This window comes from Chrysemys picta, chromosome 8 (genome assembly GCF_011386835.1).
Source record: "Chrysemys picta bellii isolate R12L10 chromosome 8, ASM1138683v2, whole genome shotgun sequence".
In the NCBI taxonomy this organism is placed as follows: domain Eukaryota; kingdom Metazoa; phylum Chordata; order Testudines; family Emydidae; genus Chrysemys; species Chrysemys picta.
Genome location: NC_088798.1, coordinates 19,570,026 through 19,589,491, shown reverse-complemented (window position 1 = coordinate 19,589,491; position 19,466 = coordinate 19,570,026). Strand labels below are relative to the sequence as shown.

The window sequence follows — 19,466 nt, the reverse complement described above, 5'->3', positions numbered from 1 at the left end:
CGAGTTGGAGGGGGAAGAGGTGGGACAGGCAACAGGGTCATTCAGTGGCATGGTGAACCAGGACTTCTTTTTAACTCCCGAGGGGTCTAGCCAATCCCAGTACTCCAGCTTTGGTGCCCCTGAAGGAGGAGAGGGGAGCTCTAGTAAGTACTTATTTTGCTTTGATACTAGTACACAGTAACATAGGTGTCCTTTATTTTGTTACATGGGGCACATGGGAGAAGGGACAGAAATAAACACTAGGTACTGTTTGCATCTGTTTCTCATTGCTGTGTAGCTACCTGGTGGGGGCCTTGCGGAAAAGTTGGTTAATGCACACCAGGAATCTCCCAGGAATTATCTCGAGAGAGCTCTAGGAAATGTCCCTGCAGTTCCTCTGCTGAGGTACCTTAGGAGAGCTGCTTTGTTTCTTCCCGTGTTGCAGGAAACTTTGCCACACCAGTCAGCAATTACTCTGCAGGAACCAAAGCAGCACACAGGCAAGCAGCACACAGAGCCAATCAGAAGCCACACGTGGGAGATGGACCCTTGCATCCTGTTACCCTCATTAGTGTGATAACAGCTTTCCCCACCTGTGGAAAATGGTGCCAGTATTCAGAATAATGTCCCTAGGCACTTGTAGTGATCCCGTTCTGAAACCACCCAGACCTTTTGTCCCATCTTGCACCTTCCTCCGGGCCACACTAACCATGGTTAGTGCTCTGGCCGTGCTATGTGCTTGCCAAGGAAAGGGAGGTGTATGTAACTTGTATGATTAAAGACTGAGTGCACTCACTGTACTGACACTGTGTATGGTTTCTTTTGCTTCTGCAGATGAGGGCCAGCTCCTGCACACCAGCGGAGCGCCTCTGCCACATAAGGAAGTGAACGAGGACGTGTTTCAAGAAGTGCTGCAATCGTCTGATCATGCAGACATTAAACACAGAGTGTGGAGAGAGAAATTAAAAACTCAGAAAGGCCAGTCAGGAAAGGAGACTGGCAGAAGCAAATGATAAAGCTTATGGAGGACCAAATAGAGATGCTCAGGTCCCGGATTGTGCTGCAGTTGGAACCGCAGGTTCTGTTTATAACACTCATCACAAGCCGGGAGAGTGGTGCAGGATCCATGCTTTCAGGCAGAGATGGCGGGTACATAGTTTACAGAGGCAGTTGAAAAATGCCACGAAATATAGTCAGAAGCTCATGGAATGATGAGACAGAGAAAACTGCATCATGGGGCGGTGAGCCCACCCCCCACTGTACTGCGATCCATTCCCAGACCTCCTAGCAGCAGAAAGTGGGGATTTGCACAGTAGGATAGCTACCCATGGTGCACTGCTCTCTATCAGTGCTAGAGCACCAACTGTGGACATGCTCCACTGACCCAAGGAGTGTTGTGTGAATATGCGCAAGCAATGTAATTACAGTGGTTTTTAATCAAGGATGTAACTTTAGTTGACTTAACTCTGTAGTGTAGACATGGCTTAAGATTTTCGCAATGTATGGTATACCTCTAACAGCCCAGCTGTAAATACTAGTCTGCTAGTCAATACACAAACTGCATTTAAAACTGGTGATTGACCTGAGGCTTATGTTTCTCTAAAGAACTAAACTGATGCTATGTTTTAAAATGCCCTTTTGTCAGCCCAGCTCTTAAGGAACAAATATCAGTAGAGAGTGATAGCTGATCAGCAGCACAGCTAGTTAGCATTACAGCAATTTTTATGTAGGGAAATAGGCACCAATGGCCCTAGCATTAACACAAGCCATCAGGTTCATTCAAATTACACTCATTAATTTATTTTCCAAGCCCTCTGTACAGATCATAGTTAAAAGAACATGAATCAATTTCCATACTCCTTAGTGAAATGGGATGGAAGTCTGGAACCATGGGCTGAGACCAGGCAAGAAGCTTGCAGTGAAACAGGCAGAGTATGTGATCAAAATTCCATTTTATGTCCAAGACCCCATGTCAGAGCAGAGCACTTCGCTCACACTCCAGGCCTCCCCATCTCAATCCCCACTTCTTCTTCCACCTTCCCATACAGTCACTCACCATCTTCCCTGCTGATTTCCCGCAGGGAACCTGGGGCCCATAATCAGGGAGGGCACCCAATGCCTCTACACAGAGGCAACAGTGGATGGCAGGGCTTTCCTAGCATGGCCATATTGGTCCTCCAAAGCCATGATCAGCAGCACTATGAGAACCCTTAATGTTCAGATAACTAAGTGCAGACACACTGCTGCCTGGTGTTTCAAGGCAGGAGACAGACACTGGGCTCCTTGCACCTCAGGCCTCCCTCTCTGACCACCAGCTTCCAGAGTAGGCAGCCCTGTGGGGGGCTAGCTGGGTTCTAGGAGGTTTGGTAGGCATGTTGTGGGGACTGAGTGAAGGTGAACAAGGGGCCTGTGAAAGGGGAACTGCAGTTGAGCTGATAGCCTAGGATGAAGGTGGGAAAAGCAGTTCCTCTGGGCTAAGGCATCTGTACTTGATGTCTCCATCATGGAGGAAGGGGAATCTTGGTGGGGAGCCCTTAGTATGCCAATGCCTTGGTGCAGAGACCCTGCTCACCCCTGTGCTGCTGTATGGTAACCAAAGCTGAAGCAGCTCTCTGTGGAACCAAGGCCCCGAACCCCAGGTTCCCCAACACATAAACCTGTTCCTCCTCCGTCCCTCTGCACATCCCTCACTAAATCTCTCTCACCCCTCAAAGCCCCAACTTGTCTGCCCTCCCACATTTCTCTCAGAGCCCACCCCTCACAGCTCTCCTTGGCTCTCCACGGTCTCTGAAGGAACTAGTGAGTCAGGAAGGTAGGAGGCATTGGGAAAGAGAAGTAGCTGATGTAACTGGACAGGTTTGTTGGTTCACAGTGTAGCCCAATTAGATAAATCACAAATTAGGGAAATAACTGAGTAAGAGAGAAATTTGGAGTTTCTGATTATATAGCAGAAAATGAGAGGGGGGAAAAAGTAAAATTTGAGAAGGTACCTTTCTCAGCTGTTTCCTCTGCAACAATTAGGAAATACAAAGAAAATTCAGTTGTTCACAGTAGTTAGTCTAAAATTTGGAGACTAAACTCAAACAAACTGGAAAGTAGAGGGAATTTCACAATCTTCACTATGGAATCGCTACCAACTCCCCTGTAAGACAGGACTATACACTTGCATGTACTTCAGAAGCACAGCTATTCACTCAATTAAAAGTTCTGCTCTGAATTAAAACACCTCAATAATTGTATACAAAGACAATCCATTTAAAAAAATATTTTAATAAGCTTTTCCAGAATTGCAGACAGGGAATGGGGAAAGGACAAGGGAATTACTAACAGTGCAAAATTACTATGCGTGAAAAAAATGTATAAAAACTAATTTGTAAATTTGTAATGTTTTTTTCAAAATATCGCTTTAAATCCTTTATAAAGTCCAACAAAGGTTTGTTCTGTTGAACTGCAATGTTTGATTCAGACTGCACTCAAAGCACTTCATGAACGAGGACACCTGATCCAGCCGGATACATCGTGACAGTGCTTGAAAAATATACTAAGTGTTACACATAAGCTGCTGTCTTTTCAATGCAGTTTGGAAGCTGGTTCAAATATTCCTTGGTTCCAAACTGTGCTGAATATTTCTGAAATGAATCAAAGTTACTATATTACTAGAATTTTAAATAGTACTAGTAGTGCAATGATTTATCAAATTATAGTGGCTGCATTTTGAAGAACATGAACCAAATATTGTATAAAACACAATGCAAATTATAATTAAATACTTCTTTAAGAATAGCTGAGCATTACATATTCTATGATTATGGAATGTCAGATCTCTTTAGGCATACCATAAAAAGATTAAAAACAAATCAACATTTCTGAAAATGTACACAGTGCCATATTTTACACACAAGCCTGAGACAATTTACTTATAAACTCTCCTATAAAATGTTTTTGCAAGTATTTCCACTTGCAAACAAAAATGCATACAAATAATAAATTGAAAATAGGATTCTGATTAAAGATGTAAAGATTTTTAGAAGCACTGTACTACCTCCATTCTGAAACTTTCTAAATACCATCTTTGATAGAAGACTTGATACTTTGGATTTCTGTTCAATCAAAATTTAAAATTGACAATGACCTCCTCCTAAAACAATCACACCACAAGATTAATGCAGGCCATACATTAAACACTCTCTTGATTATGTCTCTCTGTATAAACTGCTATCTAGTTTTAGTTAGATTAATGTCAATGCCCCAATGTCTGCTGAACTCGTTAAACAGATCTCCTAAAACATCTGAGAAAAATGGGCTAATTTCACACCCAGCCTAACTAATTACGTCAATGGAGTTACACCAGGTCTGAATTTGGCTCAGCGTATCTAACTCTGCCTCATGATCATTTGTGAAAAACAAAAACTGGTGGGAAGGGGGGAAAAAAAAGTTGTGTTTTTGTAAGTCAATGTGATAATCAAATTAGTTTGAAACCACGTGACCATAATTTTCAAAGTAAAGCCCTGAAGACGTATATAAACTTTTGAAGACCAGCAGAAATAACCAAGTTAAAAAAAAAAAAAAAAAGCTAACAGTATATTTGTAAAACCACAGAAGTAGAAGACAACAGTTTATAAATTAGACAACCAGGGCAATGTTTCCTCTGGGTTTCTTTATACTATTTTGTGTAGCTGTGGCTAAAAAGCACTGGTACTGTAAACTTTACACTTCACAGACATAACCTCCCACCTCAACAAAATTTCAAACATTTATTGGGAAAGCTAGAAAGAAGAGATTTAGCATCCCCCTCCCTTGATAAGGGTTTTTCTTTCTAGCACCATCTCTTAAAATAGATACCAACACTTACAATCGCCTCTTACATGTATATATGTTTACATACATGCTGTGCCAACTATGTACATAGATTCTGCTTCTGCACCTGCTGAAGTAGTCAATAATATGAATCCCAACAGTTCACAGAGATGCAAGATCAGGCCCACAGTAACCAGCTGTGCATTAAATTCCTAACTTATGCAACCAGAATCACTTGACCCATTTCCTACCCCTTCTGTGGTCACTGAAATGCACAAGATTATTAAAAATCATCAACGAATAATCTAATACCTGAAGTTGGCTAACAAAGTTTAAACATATTTAAGGATTTGGCTGAAATTAAGCTTTGTCTTACCTCAAAAATAAAATTTGAAAATGTATAATAAAAGCAAGAAAGTTTGTGCAATAAAAGCATCATGCTTAACTCCAAAATTCTCAAAAATCACTATTTGTCCTTAGACAGAAATTTGAGAAGTCAGATTCTCATAATTATGTGACTGCTTTAACCATCCTAATTTTAATGGTTTACAGTTTTCTGAGAAGAAAACACGACTTGGTAATAACTACATAAACACTTAAAAATTTGTTTTTAGTTAGGTTTTTTTTTTTTTTAAGAAACAGACTTTAGTAAAATAAAATGAAGCTGACAGACTCAGATTATCTATTTTCTCATAAAAGTTTACCAATTGTACAAGTTAAGAAAATTATACAAGCTTTTGTTTTAAGAAAGGACAGCTCAATCAAGACATAAGTACTGTAAAAATCTTTCAAAGGCTACAAAGAAATCTGGAAAAATACAGAACGTATTTCTTTAGCCCAGATAAGAATATGGAAGACATCATTGATGTCAACAATTTTACATATACAAACCTGACTTGGTTTATTTTTTTAAAAACTTCTATATATAAAAATAATCGTGCTCATAACTTTCAGGATTCATAGGAGTTCCTTAATTCTATACCATTTCTCTTCATCTAGATTGAAAATTTACACCTGCTTCTCCATTGTGTCTTGGAATTCTAAAATTTCACATTAACTACTTGTGACAATTTAAATTTGAATCAGCTCTCCTCTTTAAAAATATAATTTGTACAGTAGAACTATATCTACAAATAATTTGAAGAATGTGTATAATAGAAATTTCCTTAATAAATTAAGCAGGAAATGTGTTTACCATATAAACAAGTTTATGGATTCATTTCTCAAACACCTTAAAATACCTAAATGTTGCCAGAACAGTAATAGCCCGTAGTTCTGTGCAACAAAATATTCCAGTTCTGCATTTCAGGTCTGAAAAAACAGCAGAACTTCAGAGCCAACTAAAAGGTGTAAGAAAAATCTCAGATTGCTTCAAGGAGTTTGATTTTGTAAGGTAACCCATCAACCCTGAAAATTTTAGGCACCCCAGAATTTACTCCAAGGAATAAAATCAGTTCCCATATTCAATCATCCAAAGTCTCTAGTTCTTCAAACTTCCCATGTGATATTGCTTCTTGAAAATACTCTGAGGAACCTGGACTTTCTTTTCCATTGCTGTTGATTCTTCTCCTCTTTGCAGGTCTTTCATTTTTTTCTTCAAAATCATTTTCATTTCTTGCAGCTGAATGAGCAAGTTTAGGGTCAATGGAAAGGTTTTCAGTTTCATATCCATTTGTGTCCAGATCTGTGTGAGGTGTTTTCTTACCACCTGTAGGTCCATTCACATGCAATCCTTCAATTTTTACTTCATCTTTACTGGATATCTCACCTGGCCCATTAGTGGATACACCTGCATTACAGAAGAAATATGAACTAGACATTTAAGCAATTTCTATCAATACAATAGACCCTTAGGTCCATAAAACCAAAAAGCCAATCTTTGATACAAGTATCTTCATCATGTGACATCTCAAATTTATTGCCATTCCAATAGATCCATCCCTGAAGCTCTGGTAAACTGTAGCTCATATACAGACACAACAACATCCTACAGAATACAGCAGGTACCACAGTTTTGCCGGATAATCAAACTACAGCTTTTACAGTCAATCTAGTTAGGATACATATGTCTAAGGTACCACAGATTTCTCAATCCTATTATAAGAGTCATGCCTATATCAACCTGAGAAGCGTTATTGAACAGTTTTCCTCCAGGCTGCAGCACTCATTCTAAAGTGAAGAGAAACGTCTTAATCAAAAACCCAAATTGTTACTTGATCTAAATAGTATAAGATGAAAGCAACAAAAGGAAACTGATCCACCACAAAGATAGTGTCAAGTTTCTGTGTCTAAGCTACAGTGACTGACAGTTGAGAGAAAAAAAAAATACTCCTAACCCTGCCTGGAGGTTTGATAGACTTTCAGGTCCATCTCACGTGCAATAAAGGAGCTGTTTCTTTTCCACAATCCTACTGTAATTTTCCTCTCTACACCTTAACATTACTTAGCAAGAGATGATTGATAGCTTGTGTTCTTTAACTTTCAAAGTTGCTTAATGCATTCTTTAAGGTATTAGATCATTTTAATCAAGGAGTATCAATGACAAATATTTAAAATATTCTAATTAAAATGTTCTTCTATGCTGAAGACTCCAAAGAGAAACTGCAGAATTGGAATTAATTTGCAAACTGGACACCATCAAATTAGACTTGAATAAAGACTGGGAGTGGATGGGTCATTACACAAAGTAAAAACTATTTCCCCATGCTATTTTTCCCCCCCTAATGTTACTCTCACCTTCTTGTCAACTGTTGGAAATGGGCAATCCTGATTATCACTACAAAAGTTTTTTTCCCTTTTGCTGATAATAGCCCACCTTAATTGATTACTCTCGTATAGTTGGCATGGCAACACCCATTTTTTCGTGTGTGTGTATATATATATATATTTTTTTCCTACTGTATTTTCCCCTCATGCATCAGATGAAGTGGGTTTTAGCCCACGAAAGCTTATGCTCAAATAAATTTGTTAGTCTCTAAGGTGCCACAAGTACTCCTGGTTCCTTCTACCTCGAACGCGTCACCTGAAGCAAGCGCTGGAAAAGCATTAACATGTCTCATACTTTCATACAATTTTAAAGTCAATGGAACTATTCAGTTAAGCACCTGCACAGATGCAGGTAGGACTGAATATGAAAAGGCTAAAACACTTAAGAGGAAGAAAGTTAAACTTGCCAAACATTTTGTATTGAAATTTATGTGCAAGTATGGTCTTTTAGTTTTGTAACTTACCACGGATACCTTGGCCAGAACCCCTTGGAAATAAGATATTTCAAGGGTTCTCTCTATGCTCCTTAAAAAAAATTCTTTACACAACTTTTCAGCCTATTTCCAAGATTGCTATGATGTGGCAACTTCTTTTATAAGTGAGCAAGATGGGGGTGAAAAAACATCAGTGTTTACTTACCATTTTGATTACTGTTGCTAGTTGTGCTGTCCTCCCTCTCAGACTGGCTGGTGCTGCTGTTAGAGGTTGTAGGGGGAGGGGACGGAGCTCGACTGGAGGCTGCACTTTCACTTTCATCTAAAAGACGGTCCATGTAATCCCTAAAAATGAACTCTACAGTCAGCACTGGCTTGGCTTTTTAGAAGTTTGGGGTGTGTGTGTGTATATAATATATTGTGTGTACGCACTTTTTTATAACTGCTTCAAGTATTTAGATGGTACCTTATACAGTCAGTTAATGTTATAATCTCCTTATACTAATTTTGATCCTCCTGTTATTTGTCCATGGGAAATAAGGGGCCATGTATAACCTTGGCTTGAAGGTTGTGTATACAGGGAGTCCCCGAAATGAGGGATAGCTCAGTGGTTTGAGCATTGGCCTGCTAAACCCAGGGTTGTGAGTTTAATCCTTGAGGGGGCCACTTAAGGATCTGGGGCAAAATCAGTACTTGGTCCTGCTAGTGAAGGCAGGGGGCTGGACTCAATGACCTTTCAAGGTCCCTTCCAGTTCTAGGAGATAGGTATATCTCCATATATTACCAAAGAATATGATGGGAGGCTGGCATATACTGAGGAATACAAGGAGCTCTTGCGCTCAACATACAGAAGCAACAAAAAGTGTGACTATCTAGTCAAATACTGAAAATAGTTACCTGCAAACATTTAAATGTAAACAGACAGGCTTTGCCTGTGTGCGCATACTATTATTTGTTCTCTGAATATTCAAGAGAAAAGTTTATTAGTATGAATGTTTGCCAAAACAACAAATTTGAAGTAACTACTACAGAATACTTGCAGAAAGCCAAATCAAAATTTGTGATTGTGATGTGTTTGCATAAAACATCCACCAATGAATGTAGCTGTAGAAATTGTGATCTGTTCAGACAATGCACAACCAGAAAACAGGCTAAATTAAATTAATTGTTTAGTGTAAATGGTTAGCCTTAATACTAACAGGTGTTCTATTTTAGCAATTACACTAAATGGAACTGATTGCATCTCTTCTCCTTTGGCCACAGTCCTGCTGGAAACCGAAATTATGGTAATCAAGTTCTTACTGCATTCATTACTCCATTTTAGAAGAGAGCAATATTAAGGAAAGACTATAAATCTGACATGTATGTAAGAAAAGATAGCACCGCTTACGTTACACCAGGATGGAGATTGTACTTCTTTTTCCCAAATCGGGTCTGCTGTGCAAAGAAGTCATACCGCTCTGATTTTTTCCACATGTAATAAAATGCTACACACTCGCCAACTGATCTTGTTCGTACCTGTGAAAAAGGTGCCACGCAAAACATTGAAAATCCAAATGTATTTTTTGCTAGAGATCATGAGATACATTATACTTTGAGATTCTGCATCCCCAGAGCAGAGACTCAAAGCATACTATGAATTATTCCCTTAAGATTTTTCAGCTTTATATGATGAGTAACAGGGTGACAGGATAGAAGTATATAAAGTAATAAATGGTATAGAGAAAGTAGATGGAGAACATTTGTTCTCCTTGTCTCCGAACAAGAACAAGGAGATGTTCGATGAAATTCACACAATGTATAATTAAAAACCATGTAACTTACTGACATAAGAATTTGCTGCGGCCAAGAAATTAACATGATTCACAATGGAATTGGACATTGATATGGATCTCAAAAATACCCAGATTGTTGTAATTCATGACAAAAGTTTTGGAAAGGATATTTAAACCACATGTTTCGGGGTTTAAGCCCATCTCTAACTATTAGACATTAGGATGAGAGCATTAGGATGGGGGTGTGGAAAGCAGATTATCCCAATCTGCCTATAGGAGGGATTTTACACTTTCCTTGGCAGTATCTGGTGCTGGCCACTGTCAGACAGGATACTGAATCAAACCAGAGGTTCATCTAGCCAAGTATGGTAATTCTTATATAGATGTGATGTACCTTTTTAGCGTAATTCAGAAATATTCTGGAAGTTACTTTTCCAGATAAAGCTAAATGCCAAATCCTGATTTTGATCAATTAAAAAGGAGCAAGTTAGACAGGGAAGGTGGGCTTCCCAAGCACATGCCTTTTTTCCAAACATTAATTCACAATGGCAGAAAATTTCTGTGCATGTCCATATCCACACATTTCAATGACTAGTTTAGCTCAAGAAAACACAAGGGGCATGGGTTCAGGTGAAAATGGACACACCACGAGCAAAATCATGGCATACTACCAGTCATGCAACTATCATGCAAATACAGCCTACGTATCTAGGTGGGAAACAAATATTTAATAATGGGCTCTTCAATCTACCAGAGAAAGGTATAACATGATTCAATGGCTGGAAGCTGAAGCTAAACAAATTCAGACCAGAAATAAGGTGTACATTTTTGACAGTGAGGGTAATTAACCATTGGAACAGTTTACCAAGGGTCGTGGTGGATTTTCCATCATTAACAATTTTTATATCAAGATTGGATGTTTTTCTAAAAGATATACCTCTAGGAATTATTTTGGGGAAGTTCCATGGCCTGTGATATACAGGAAGTCAGATTAGATGATCAAAATGGTCCCTTCTGGCCTTGGCATCTATTTCAAACAGCGGAGTACTTTATTGCAGTACTGAGCTGGAATAAGTCTGGTGGTGACAGGAGGGGTGTGCAGCAGGAAGAGCACTCTAGTGACCAGGGGAAGCATCGGGAGCATGCTAACACAGAGGATGCCTCAAGCCTCGACTATTAAAGGCAATGATTTGTGAAGCAGGTTTCATGCCACTAGGTATGGCAGAGGGAACAACTTTTAGGAACCTGGAGCAGATGATGTAATATATCAAATGCTCATTTGACTTCACATTATACACCAGCTGAGGATCTGCCCTAGAGACTGCAGGTGAGGGGCAAAAACATAAAATGGAAAACTGTAGAAAGCAGATTCTGAAGTTCCCCTTTTATGGGTTTTACATATGCTCTGAGACACCTCTGGATAAAAAGCAAAAACACCGTTGTGCCAGTATTCCTGCAGATTGCAATATGAACTTTTGTTGCTTACTAGAGGCAGACCCCACCTATATTTTATTTGTCAGTGGGTTCTGAAAAAAAGCTTTCATTAACCTCTAACTTACACTTGCTCAGGGCTCTGAACAAAGCATACAGTCAAATCTTGAACTCAACTCCAAAATGTCCAAGTAGTCAATCAGTGGAGAAACTCAAGAATTATTATATGAAAATTCCTACTAACATTCCTGTAACAACCTTGGTTGCAGCATTTCCGAAGATGCCTACCACCCTCTACAGAATCTTTAAGTTTCTTTAACAAGATTATAATACATTCTGACCAGTTAAGCATTAGGTGATATTGATGATAAACTCCTTTTTGTAAACAGATCCATTTGAGGCGTTGCACAATGAAAACACTCCATACAATGCCAGCTAACCAGAACACCCTCCTGTGATAGACTAAGTGACAGAAGGATATGTATAGTACAGTGACTAGAAAAAAAACGGATTTGGAAGGAAGTCAAAAGATATTTAATATCTTTCCAGCTACAAAAAAAAGTAGGAAAATAACTACTTAAAAAAAAAAATCATCCTTACCTTGTTTGCCTGAATCAAATGAAAATCTTTTCCATAGGCCTTCAGTCCTTGTTCAAAATTCCTACATTCTTCCTCTGTCCAAACAGCTAACTCTTCTGAAATAAGAAACACAATACAGAAAACATACTTTAAAGTGACAGCATAATGATAACAAATGGAAACTCAAGATTCTGATACAAGGAACACTCTGTATTTAAGTTTCTTAAAGACTCAAAAGCGGAGCAGGCAGGGAGTACTAACAGATGAGTGCATAAAGAAAAACAGAAAGAACTAATACTGAGTAAAAAGTTAAATGAATGAAGAGGAAACAACAACAGACAGAAGGATACAAAGGAAAGATCTGTACAAGGACAGAAAGTGCACAATGCAGCCAAAGCACCTTCTATATATTTAGGTTAGTTTAATAAAGTTTGGAATTTTTCTGTCAACAAATAAGATTTAGAGGCCTAATCTCTTTTTACTTTGAATTTTGAATTCTTGTGTATTTCACACACATTAACTTTAGTGAATTTTATAAAAGTCCAGAAGCATGAATATAGAGAATAAGCCCCCTACAATTCCTACTTTAGGTGGGTGCATTAAAATTCTAAAAAGTTACAAAGTAATGAATAAAAATGTCAAGATTTTATTCATAAACCCCCTTCTTGTTTGTTATTGCCTAGGTACTTATATTCATACTATGCCCATCACTTCGTCCTCCACAATCTCATTTTGGCCCTCAACTTTTAGAAGCACAACGTCAAGCTCATCCCTATATGGCTGCATTAGAAGTGAACTCTGAATGTGGGGTCAGAGTTCATTAATTCCTGGATTTGAGGAAGAGCGATAATAGTGCTACATAATGCCGATGTGAAATCCTACTGTAATCGGAGGTATCTGACAGCAGCAATCAATGCCCAAATTTTAATGATTTTGCCAAATTAAAGGAGGCATGGGATTAAAAAAAAAAAAACAAAAAAAACCACAAGTACATTTAAAATTTGATGTATTCTTACCTCTGGCTGCTTTCACATTAAATCTTAATCTTCTCAATGATTCTTCTGTATCAAAATTGCACTTAACCAATTCATACAATGCCTAGAAAGGTGAAAAACTACACATTTAATATGCATAACTCTATATACTACTGAATTTGCGTATTGCTACAGTGGTGCAATTATCAATTACTTATTCTGAAAAGTCTAATTTCTCTAAAAATCCAGTAGAAGAAACTGTTTTTAAAACAGCAATATAAGTCTACAGAAGACTTACAGATAACTTTTAGGTTATACACCTCCTGGATAGCATATGTATAATACACACTTTTCCCTTCTTCATTTCTTGTTCTAAAATATTATAGTGTTATGTACTGTAAAAATAGTTTCCTTTCTCTACCCTAATTTATAGGACACATTTTTATAATTGATTCCCTAAGATGCAGAAGTGTGACAATAGGTATAGCCTATGCCCATTCTGTGGCGAGACTCAGAAATGAAATTCTGATATCCCAATACATGTGCACATATGGTTAGTTACATGAAGAGTAACCAACCTGGGCTGGCAATTTTGTTTTACCATACATCCTAAAGCTTAGGAAATCTGCAGGACTGGTGATCTTGTGCTTTAAGGAATTTATGCATATTTCTTCACAGGTCCAGTCCCCCCAAAAGATGCAAATTAACAAGATTTACATTGTTCTGACTTGAGAATTGGACACGTGCACACATCAAAGGGCTCATCAATGCACACATTTGTCAAGTCCATGTTCTTTTGTTCGGGGCAGGAGCAGAATTTGGTTTTAGTTAGTAAAGTGCTATAAAATCTACAACAGGAAGATAGAGACCAGAACGTAGGTTATTGCAGATAAAAATGTTTCTTAATGCACTTAATTTTAAAACTGAATATGCATTGTGTTAGTGATTTGGGTTCTTAAACATTTGCTTTTGTTGGGGACAAGAGGGGTGGAAGCAATTCAGTTCCTCTGATGGGGATAAGAGAAAAAAGAAGCAATCTCAAATCAGACTTTGAGGTCTGGGGGCAGCAAATGCGATAATTACAATGCAAATAACACACTATGGTCACTACAAATTCTAATATGTACCTGTTCATTGTCTTTAATATGTGATCCTTCAGGAATTGCCTCTAGTCCTTTCTCATCTCCTGTTCGCCTGGAGGCTTCATTGAGGAATTCAATCACTTTATCTTCTGTTAAATAATCAGGATTCCACAGCAGCTGGTCATCATTTTCATACACTAAATTAAGAAAAACAGAAACATAAGTGAAGCATATTCTGTAAGACTCCAACTTCTACTCAACCTCAAAGAATTGCTAATTTAGAACACAAGAAGATTCAAAATTACGAACATGATTAATGGGACAATCTGATTGGCCAGAGGACTGAGCATTATATTCATTTGAAATGTATGGTACTATCAATGCTCTTCCAAATGGTTTCTATGGTTCACTGTTAACTATGTTAGATCATGTACATACACACAGACTACAATGCAGTGCTGCAAATATATTGTGCATCTAATCAGATCCCCACGCATACACATCTGTGGAACAAAAGATCCCTCCCCATCCTCTGCCCTTGAAACTACAAAAATCACAAGATGGCAGAACAGTTTCAAACAGTGAGTCAACTATCCCTCCAAACTGCCTTCACCTAACCTCCAAAACAAGACCTTGTGAGTAACTCATCTTACTTTGCTGGAAAAGATCTATTAGAGATAAGATTAGAAAACTGATCACTCCAGCTTCCTTAGAACATTTGGTTCAATCACACAAACTGAGGGATGTGTGAACTACTACATGTGAAGTCTTAGCCACCATGGTTCATGAAAGCCAGCAAAAAGCATCCAGGCCCACTACTGATTGAGAACACCTTTGCCTACCACTCTAAGTCAAAATGCCTCTTGAAAGCAGCATCTGATGTCAGAAACCTTGCCAGCTCAGCAGACCATCAACCCACCATTGCCCAGATGACAGGAACAGAGAGAAACATGTGAGTGAAAACGAACTAGCTCAAGCTTAACTCAAGCAAGCCGAAGATACTGATAAAAATAAATATTTTGAGAAGATAGCTGAGACACTGGCCTCAATGAAGTCTCAAACCTTCTCTCAATAATAGAGGCTGAAAAACAACTGCCTTTACACATCATGGATAGGTCTGATTAAGAAAAAAGTAACAGCAGTTAAATCAAGGAATGGTGGTGAACAAAATTTATTATGGATTTAGTACATTTCTTAATTTTGTAACCAACACCATGATGAGTGTATTAGAAGTTGCTAGACACACAAAGAATGACTACGACATCAATGGATGATACCAAAATCTGAACCCCATCTATCCTCTATGTTAAATCCTGTAAGTTTTCCCTCTGAGTAGCATCTCAAGGGATTGTTTCAGTCGGCCCCTCTTGCGTGTTCCTCCAGCTGCCAAACGGCATGCCTGCCATGGAAGATGCTCTGGCTTAATTCTTAACAAATCTCAAATATTTCCACCTTCTTTTCTGGGTAACTTAAGCAATAAAGGGTTGTTGAACTCCAACAAATCTGGGCATCTGTTACTACTTTGTTCCATTTAATACCTAGTATTTTTCTAAGACATTTGCTTTCAAAGGCAATTAGGTGTCTGTCTACATGTTTGGTAGATTCCCAGCTTTTACAGCCATATGATAACATGGAAAGAACTCTAGAAAGTAGGGCAGTATAACGGTATAGACCAGTGGTTCTCAACCTATTTACCACTGTGGGCCACATATGCAGCTCTCTTTAGTGTGGATGCGGCCCAAATAACACATATACACACTACCTGTATGGCCCTTAGGATGTCATATGGGTTGCAGCTGTGTGCAGGCTGAGAACCACTGGTATAGACCGAACTCTGTAATAAATGGGGTGTAGATCTAATCCACTTGCTATCTTCGGGGAGAACTGATTGTTTCATAGGACTTGTCTACAGTGTTTTAAGTGTAGTGCTTCAAAGAAGATGCTACCTACACTGACAGGAGGGCTTCTCGCATCAGCATAGGTAATCCATGTCCCAAGAGAGATGGTAGCTAAGTCAAAAGGAGAATTCTCTGGTCAACTCAGCACTGTCTACACTGGGGGGTTAAGTCAGTTTTAACTGCATCATTCAGGGGTATGGATTTTTTACACCCCTGTGCGATGTAGTTATACCAACCTAATTTCCTAGTGTAGACCAGGCCCTAGAATTATCCCTATATTCTAAAAATAGCCTATATGTTCTTCAGAACTTAGTTCTGCCCACATACTAACAACGTGCCCTCTTAACAGCAACGCAATGCCGCTTAGCCTCTCTTGGTAGTGGATGTGGCTTGGGATAAAATACGGAAGTCTTTCAGTTCCCGGAGTGACTCCTCCATTTCCAAATCAAATAGGTCTGGATATCATCATCATCCACCTCTGCTTGCCCGTCAAGGGGACGATCTGAAGATTTTCGCAAGGAAAAAAAAACCCAACTCTTCATCATTGTTAAAATTCACTTTTCTGTCACGTCAGAAACATCAAACGGGTCTGAGCATATCCTTCACAACTTGAAGGTCCTCAGCAATGATATATTGGGAGCCCCTTTTGCCTTTTCTGTCAGTTAGTCTAACAATGAAGTCTCAAATCAAACAGCCATATTATCTTAGCCAGCTCAGTAATTTGCTATGGACATCTGAAGAGTAGCATTTTCTTCCCCAAGGGTTTAGGAGCTTTTGCACCTTTGTCCTTGGCAGTGGACCAATGATGACTAGTCTTCTTCAAGAGGAGTAAAGAAGTTCAGCGTGTAGATGAGAAGCGTAGTCGGGAAAGTAACGAATACTTTCCTGATGTCTTGTATTTTCTAAATGGACAACCTACCCTAAATTCTCAATTACCGAGGGACAATCTTCACTCATTGCTGTATTTGCTTTCCACAACCAACTCTCCGTATAACTTTTCATGAGTGATGTACCCAAATACTTGGATGCTAATATCTAAACTGTATTCTTTAATATAATTCACCTAAATTTGGGTTATTGCCGATTATGCACTATATGTATCTTATGACTTTAAAAACAAATTTTGTATTTGTGGATAATCTAAGCATTATACCCAGATGTACAGACACTCTTTTCTTAACCTGTGTATTATGTAATTTTTTAACGTTCGCTTTAATAAAAATTTTAAATCTACTCAAGTTCCCTCAGAGACCTGAGTCAGATCTTTCACTGAATCAATTTTCCTGGTGCCAAGGGATCCGACACCAACATACTCTGCTCTTCCATTGTCCAGGCACCCAAGAGTGAAACGTGAGAGAAACATCAGACACCAAAACACAATTGGAGCTACACTGAACATGGTGTTAGGTAAACTCACCAACCTCATGTCTTCATTACTTATTTGTCCTGGGCTCTGCTCAGGGCAAAAGTGCTTGCCTTATGGGACACAGATTCAGAGTCCCTAGGTATAAACTCTTTCAATTAACAACACAGCAGTCACTAAACTTGGATTGGGATATCCACAGAGAAGAGAGAGTGACAGTGAGTGTGAGAGTGAGCATGTAGGTGAGGCATCACAGACTAGAAATCCATACAGGCAGAGTTCAAAGAATAAATTATACCAAAACTGCATTTGTTATGAAATCTTCATGGAAACTGAGTATGTCATTAAGCTACTATGTTCGGCCAAGTGCTAAATTTCCTAGATGGTCACAATAATGTAATTCTACCCCAAAATACAAATGTTTATATTAGCAGTGCATTATAAGTTATACTTTAAGAACAAGATCTCATCAGCTGAGAGCCAAAGGGTATGATTGCACGTTGTCAACCTAATTTATTTTCCCCATTGTAAATGTCAACACTAGTCCAATTTGAGGCCGGTGAATAAAGGTTTCATCCAAAAATACAGTGGGTGGGGAAGGAAAAAGTACAGAACAAAAATTATACCAGCACTAGTGTAACAACAATTTAGTGAAACTTTAACTCCACTCCCCCACCAAAACAGTCTGTGTCCATGACACACATTTTCAGTTCTCAAACCAGTGATTGGATGCAAGGCCATGAAAAGCTGGTTTTTGTAGGCTTCTGCAGTAAAAAACCAGCTATATAGTTTTATTATAGAAGGCCACAAGTCATTTACAGTACAGTAAACCAATAAGAATGGATGAATCAGCAGCAAATTACAAGTATACCTTGTTGACTTTCAGAGAAATACAGAGTTCAAGCTCTATGTTAAGATACCTACCAGATAAAGAAAGTAACACCAAAAGTAGTTTCTCCACAGCTAGTAGCACATACTTTATCTTTTGGTGCATTAATATTTAAAATAGATTTATTCCTCCCAATGACATTTTTTAATAGCAAAAGCAATTAAATTTTTTGGACTTGATCTCTTTAATTTTTTTTAATTCAAGCAAAGAAAAATCTGCCATTTCAATTAATAGCTTAATTTTTTCTAAGATGTCTTGTCTGAAATCCTCCCTCAAACTTTAGTACAGAAACTTGAACAAATCATTTCAGAAATGTTGACAGTATTAAAGCTCACCTTTCTCATTCTCCTTGTATTTGCATATGCCAGCTGGAATTTCAGCTTGAAACATAGAACCCACCATGATTTCCTGTTTAAAAAAAAATTATACATATAATGCATTTGACAGTCTTATTTGTTTTCTATAGAATGACATAGTGACAATATCCCTTTAAGCATTAAAAAGTCCTGCCACCAATAACGTACAAAATACGTGACAAAAACTAATAGGAATTAAAAAAACAATATGGAAATTTACTTTGTCTATGAGGCTTTGAGAGAGTATTAAAAGAAACATACATTAACACTAAAGCTGTTCATTTTTAATTGTTGGGAAGAGCAGGAGAGGAAGCAGATAATTTATAAAGCTCAAAGTCATCATGAGTTAAAACTTAAACTTCAACCCTTTTCCTCTATTTTGGGAATTAAAAACCCTTCACATCGTGCAGAAAATGTATTATGGTTATTTACTTTATGTGGCATATTGGCAGAGGAAAAAGAAAACTAAATACACATTCTTTTACATCTACTTATTGAGATTAAAAACAATTACATGTACTTCATATAATGCTTGAGTTGTATTAAAGCACCCCATCTGTAATGATAATTAGAACAAAGATAGCAATTACTTCAGTGTGATTTCTCACTTAAATCACAGAATTTATTTCACTAAATGAAGTTACATTCTCCTGATCAGTCAGATGGAGACTGATGGATATAGAGCTGCTCTGCGATAATGTATGAATACTATATGTGACATGGTTATCGGGATTTCACAGTATGAATATGTTGGTTTAGTTTAATAACAGGCTGCTGGAAAACAAGCAGAAAGTGAAACAATAGCTCAGGATACACTACTTCTCAGTAAACATTTCAGCATGGTTAAAACACAAGGCCTGAGCTATAACTGAAGATCCTACCTCCAGGTTACAGTCAAAGTTACAGAGACACAGCTAGGGGCCAGCAGATCAAAGAGACTACAATACTGTGTCCAGAGATCAGGGAAGTTGTTGCCAAGAAGCTGTTTGGACTGACACCCCTCTCTACCCCCCACGGGACATCTGAAGAGGTAGGCCTCCCTGGATCACCATCACCGATGGTAGATCTTTAAGTAAGAAACATGCATGTAGACTTTTAAAATCCTTCCTCTCGTGTTATGCTTTATTCCTACGGCTAAGATTA

General features: G+C 38.3%; 1 protein-coding gene across 12 annotated transcripts in view; it reads right to left on the bottom strand.

Moving 5' to 3' along the window:
* Positions 1–3,229: 3,229 nt before the first annotated feature.
* MIER1 (MIER1 transcriptional regulator) overlaps positions 3,230–19,466 on the bottom strand; it is a 57,229-nt gene continuing 40,992 nt past the window's right edge. For all 12 annotated transcript variants that reach the window (XM_005300102.5, XM_042851356.2, XM_042851351.2 and 9 more), the window contains 7 exons: positions 18,303–18,375; positions 13,863–14,014; positions 12,778–12,859; positions 11,783–11,877; positions 9,367–9,494; positions 8,182–8,321; positions 3,230–6,565 (listed from right to left, as the gene is read on the bottom strand). In XM_005300102.5, the coding sequence (XP_005300159.1) occupies positions 6,240–6,565; positions 8,182–8,321; positions 9,367–9,494; positions 11,783–11,877; positions 12,778–12,859; positions 13,863–14,014; positions 18,303–18,375 (996 nt within the window). In that variant the 3' untranslated portion in view covers positions 3,230–6,239. The remainder of the gene's footprint in view (positions 6,566–8,181; positions 8,322–9,366; positions 9,495–11,782; positions 11,878–12,777; positions 12,860–13,862; positions 14,015–18,302; positions 18,376–19,466) is intronic.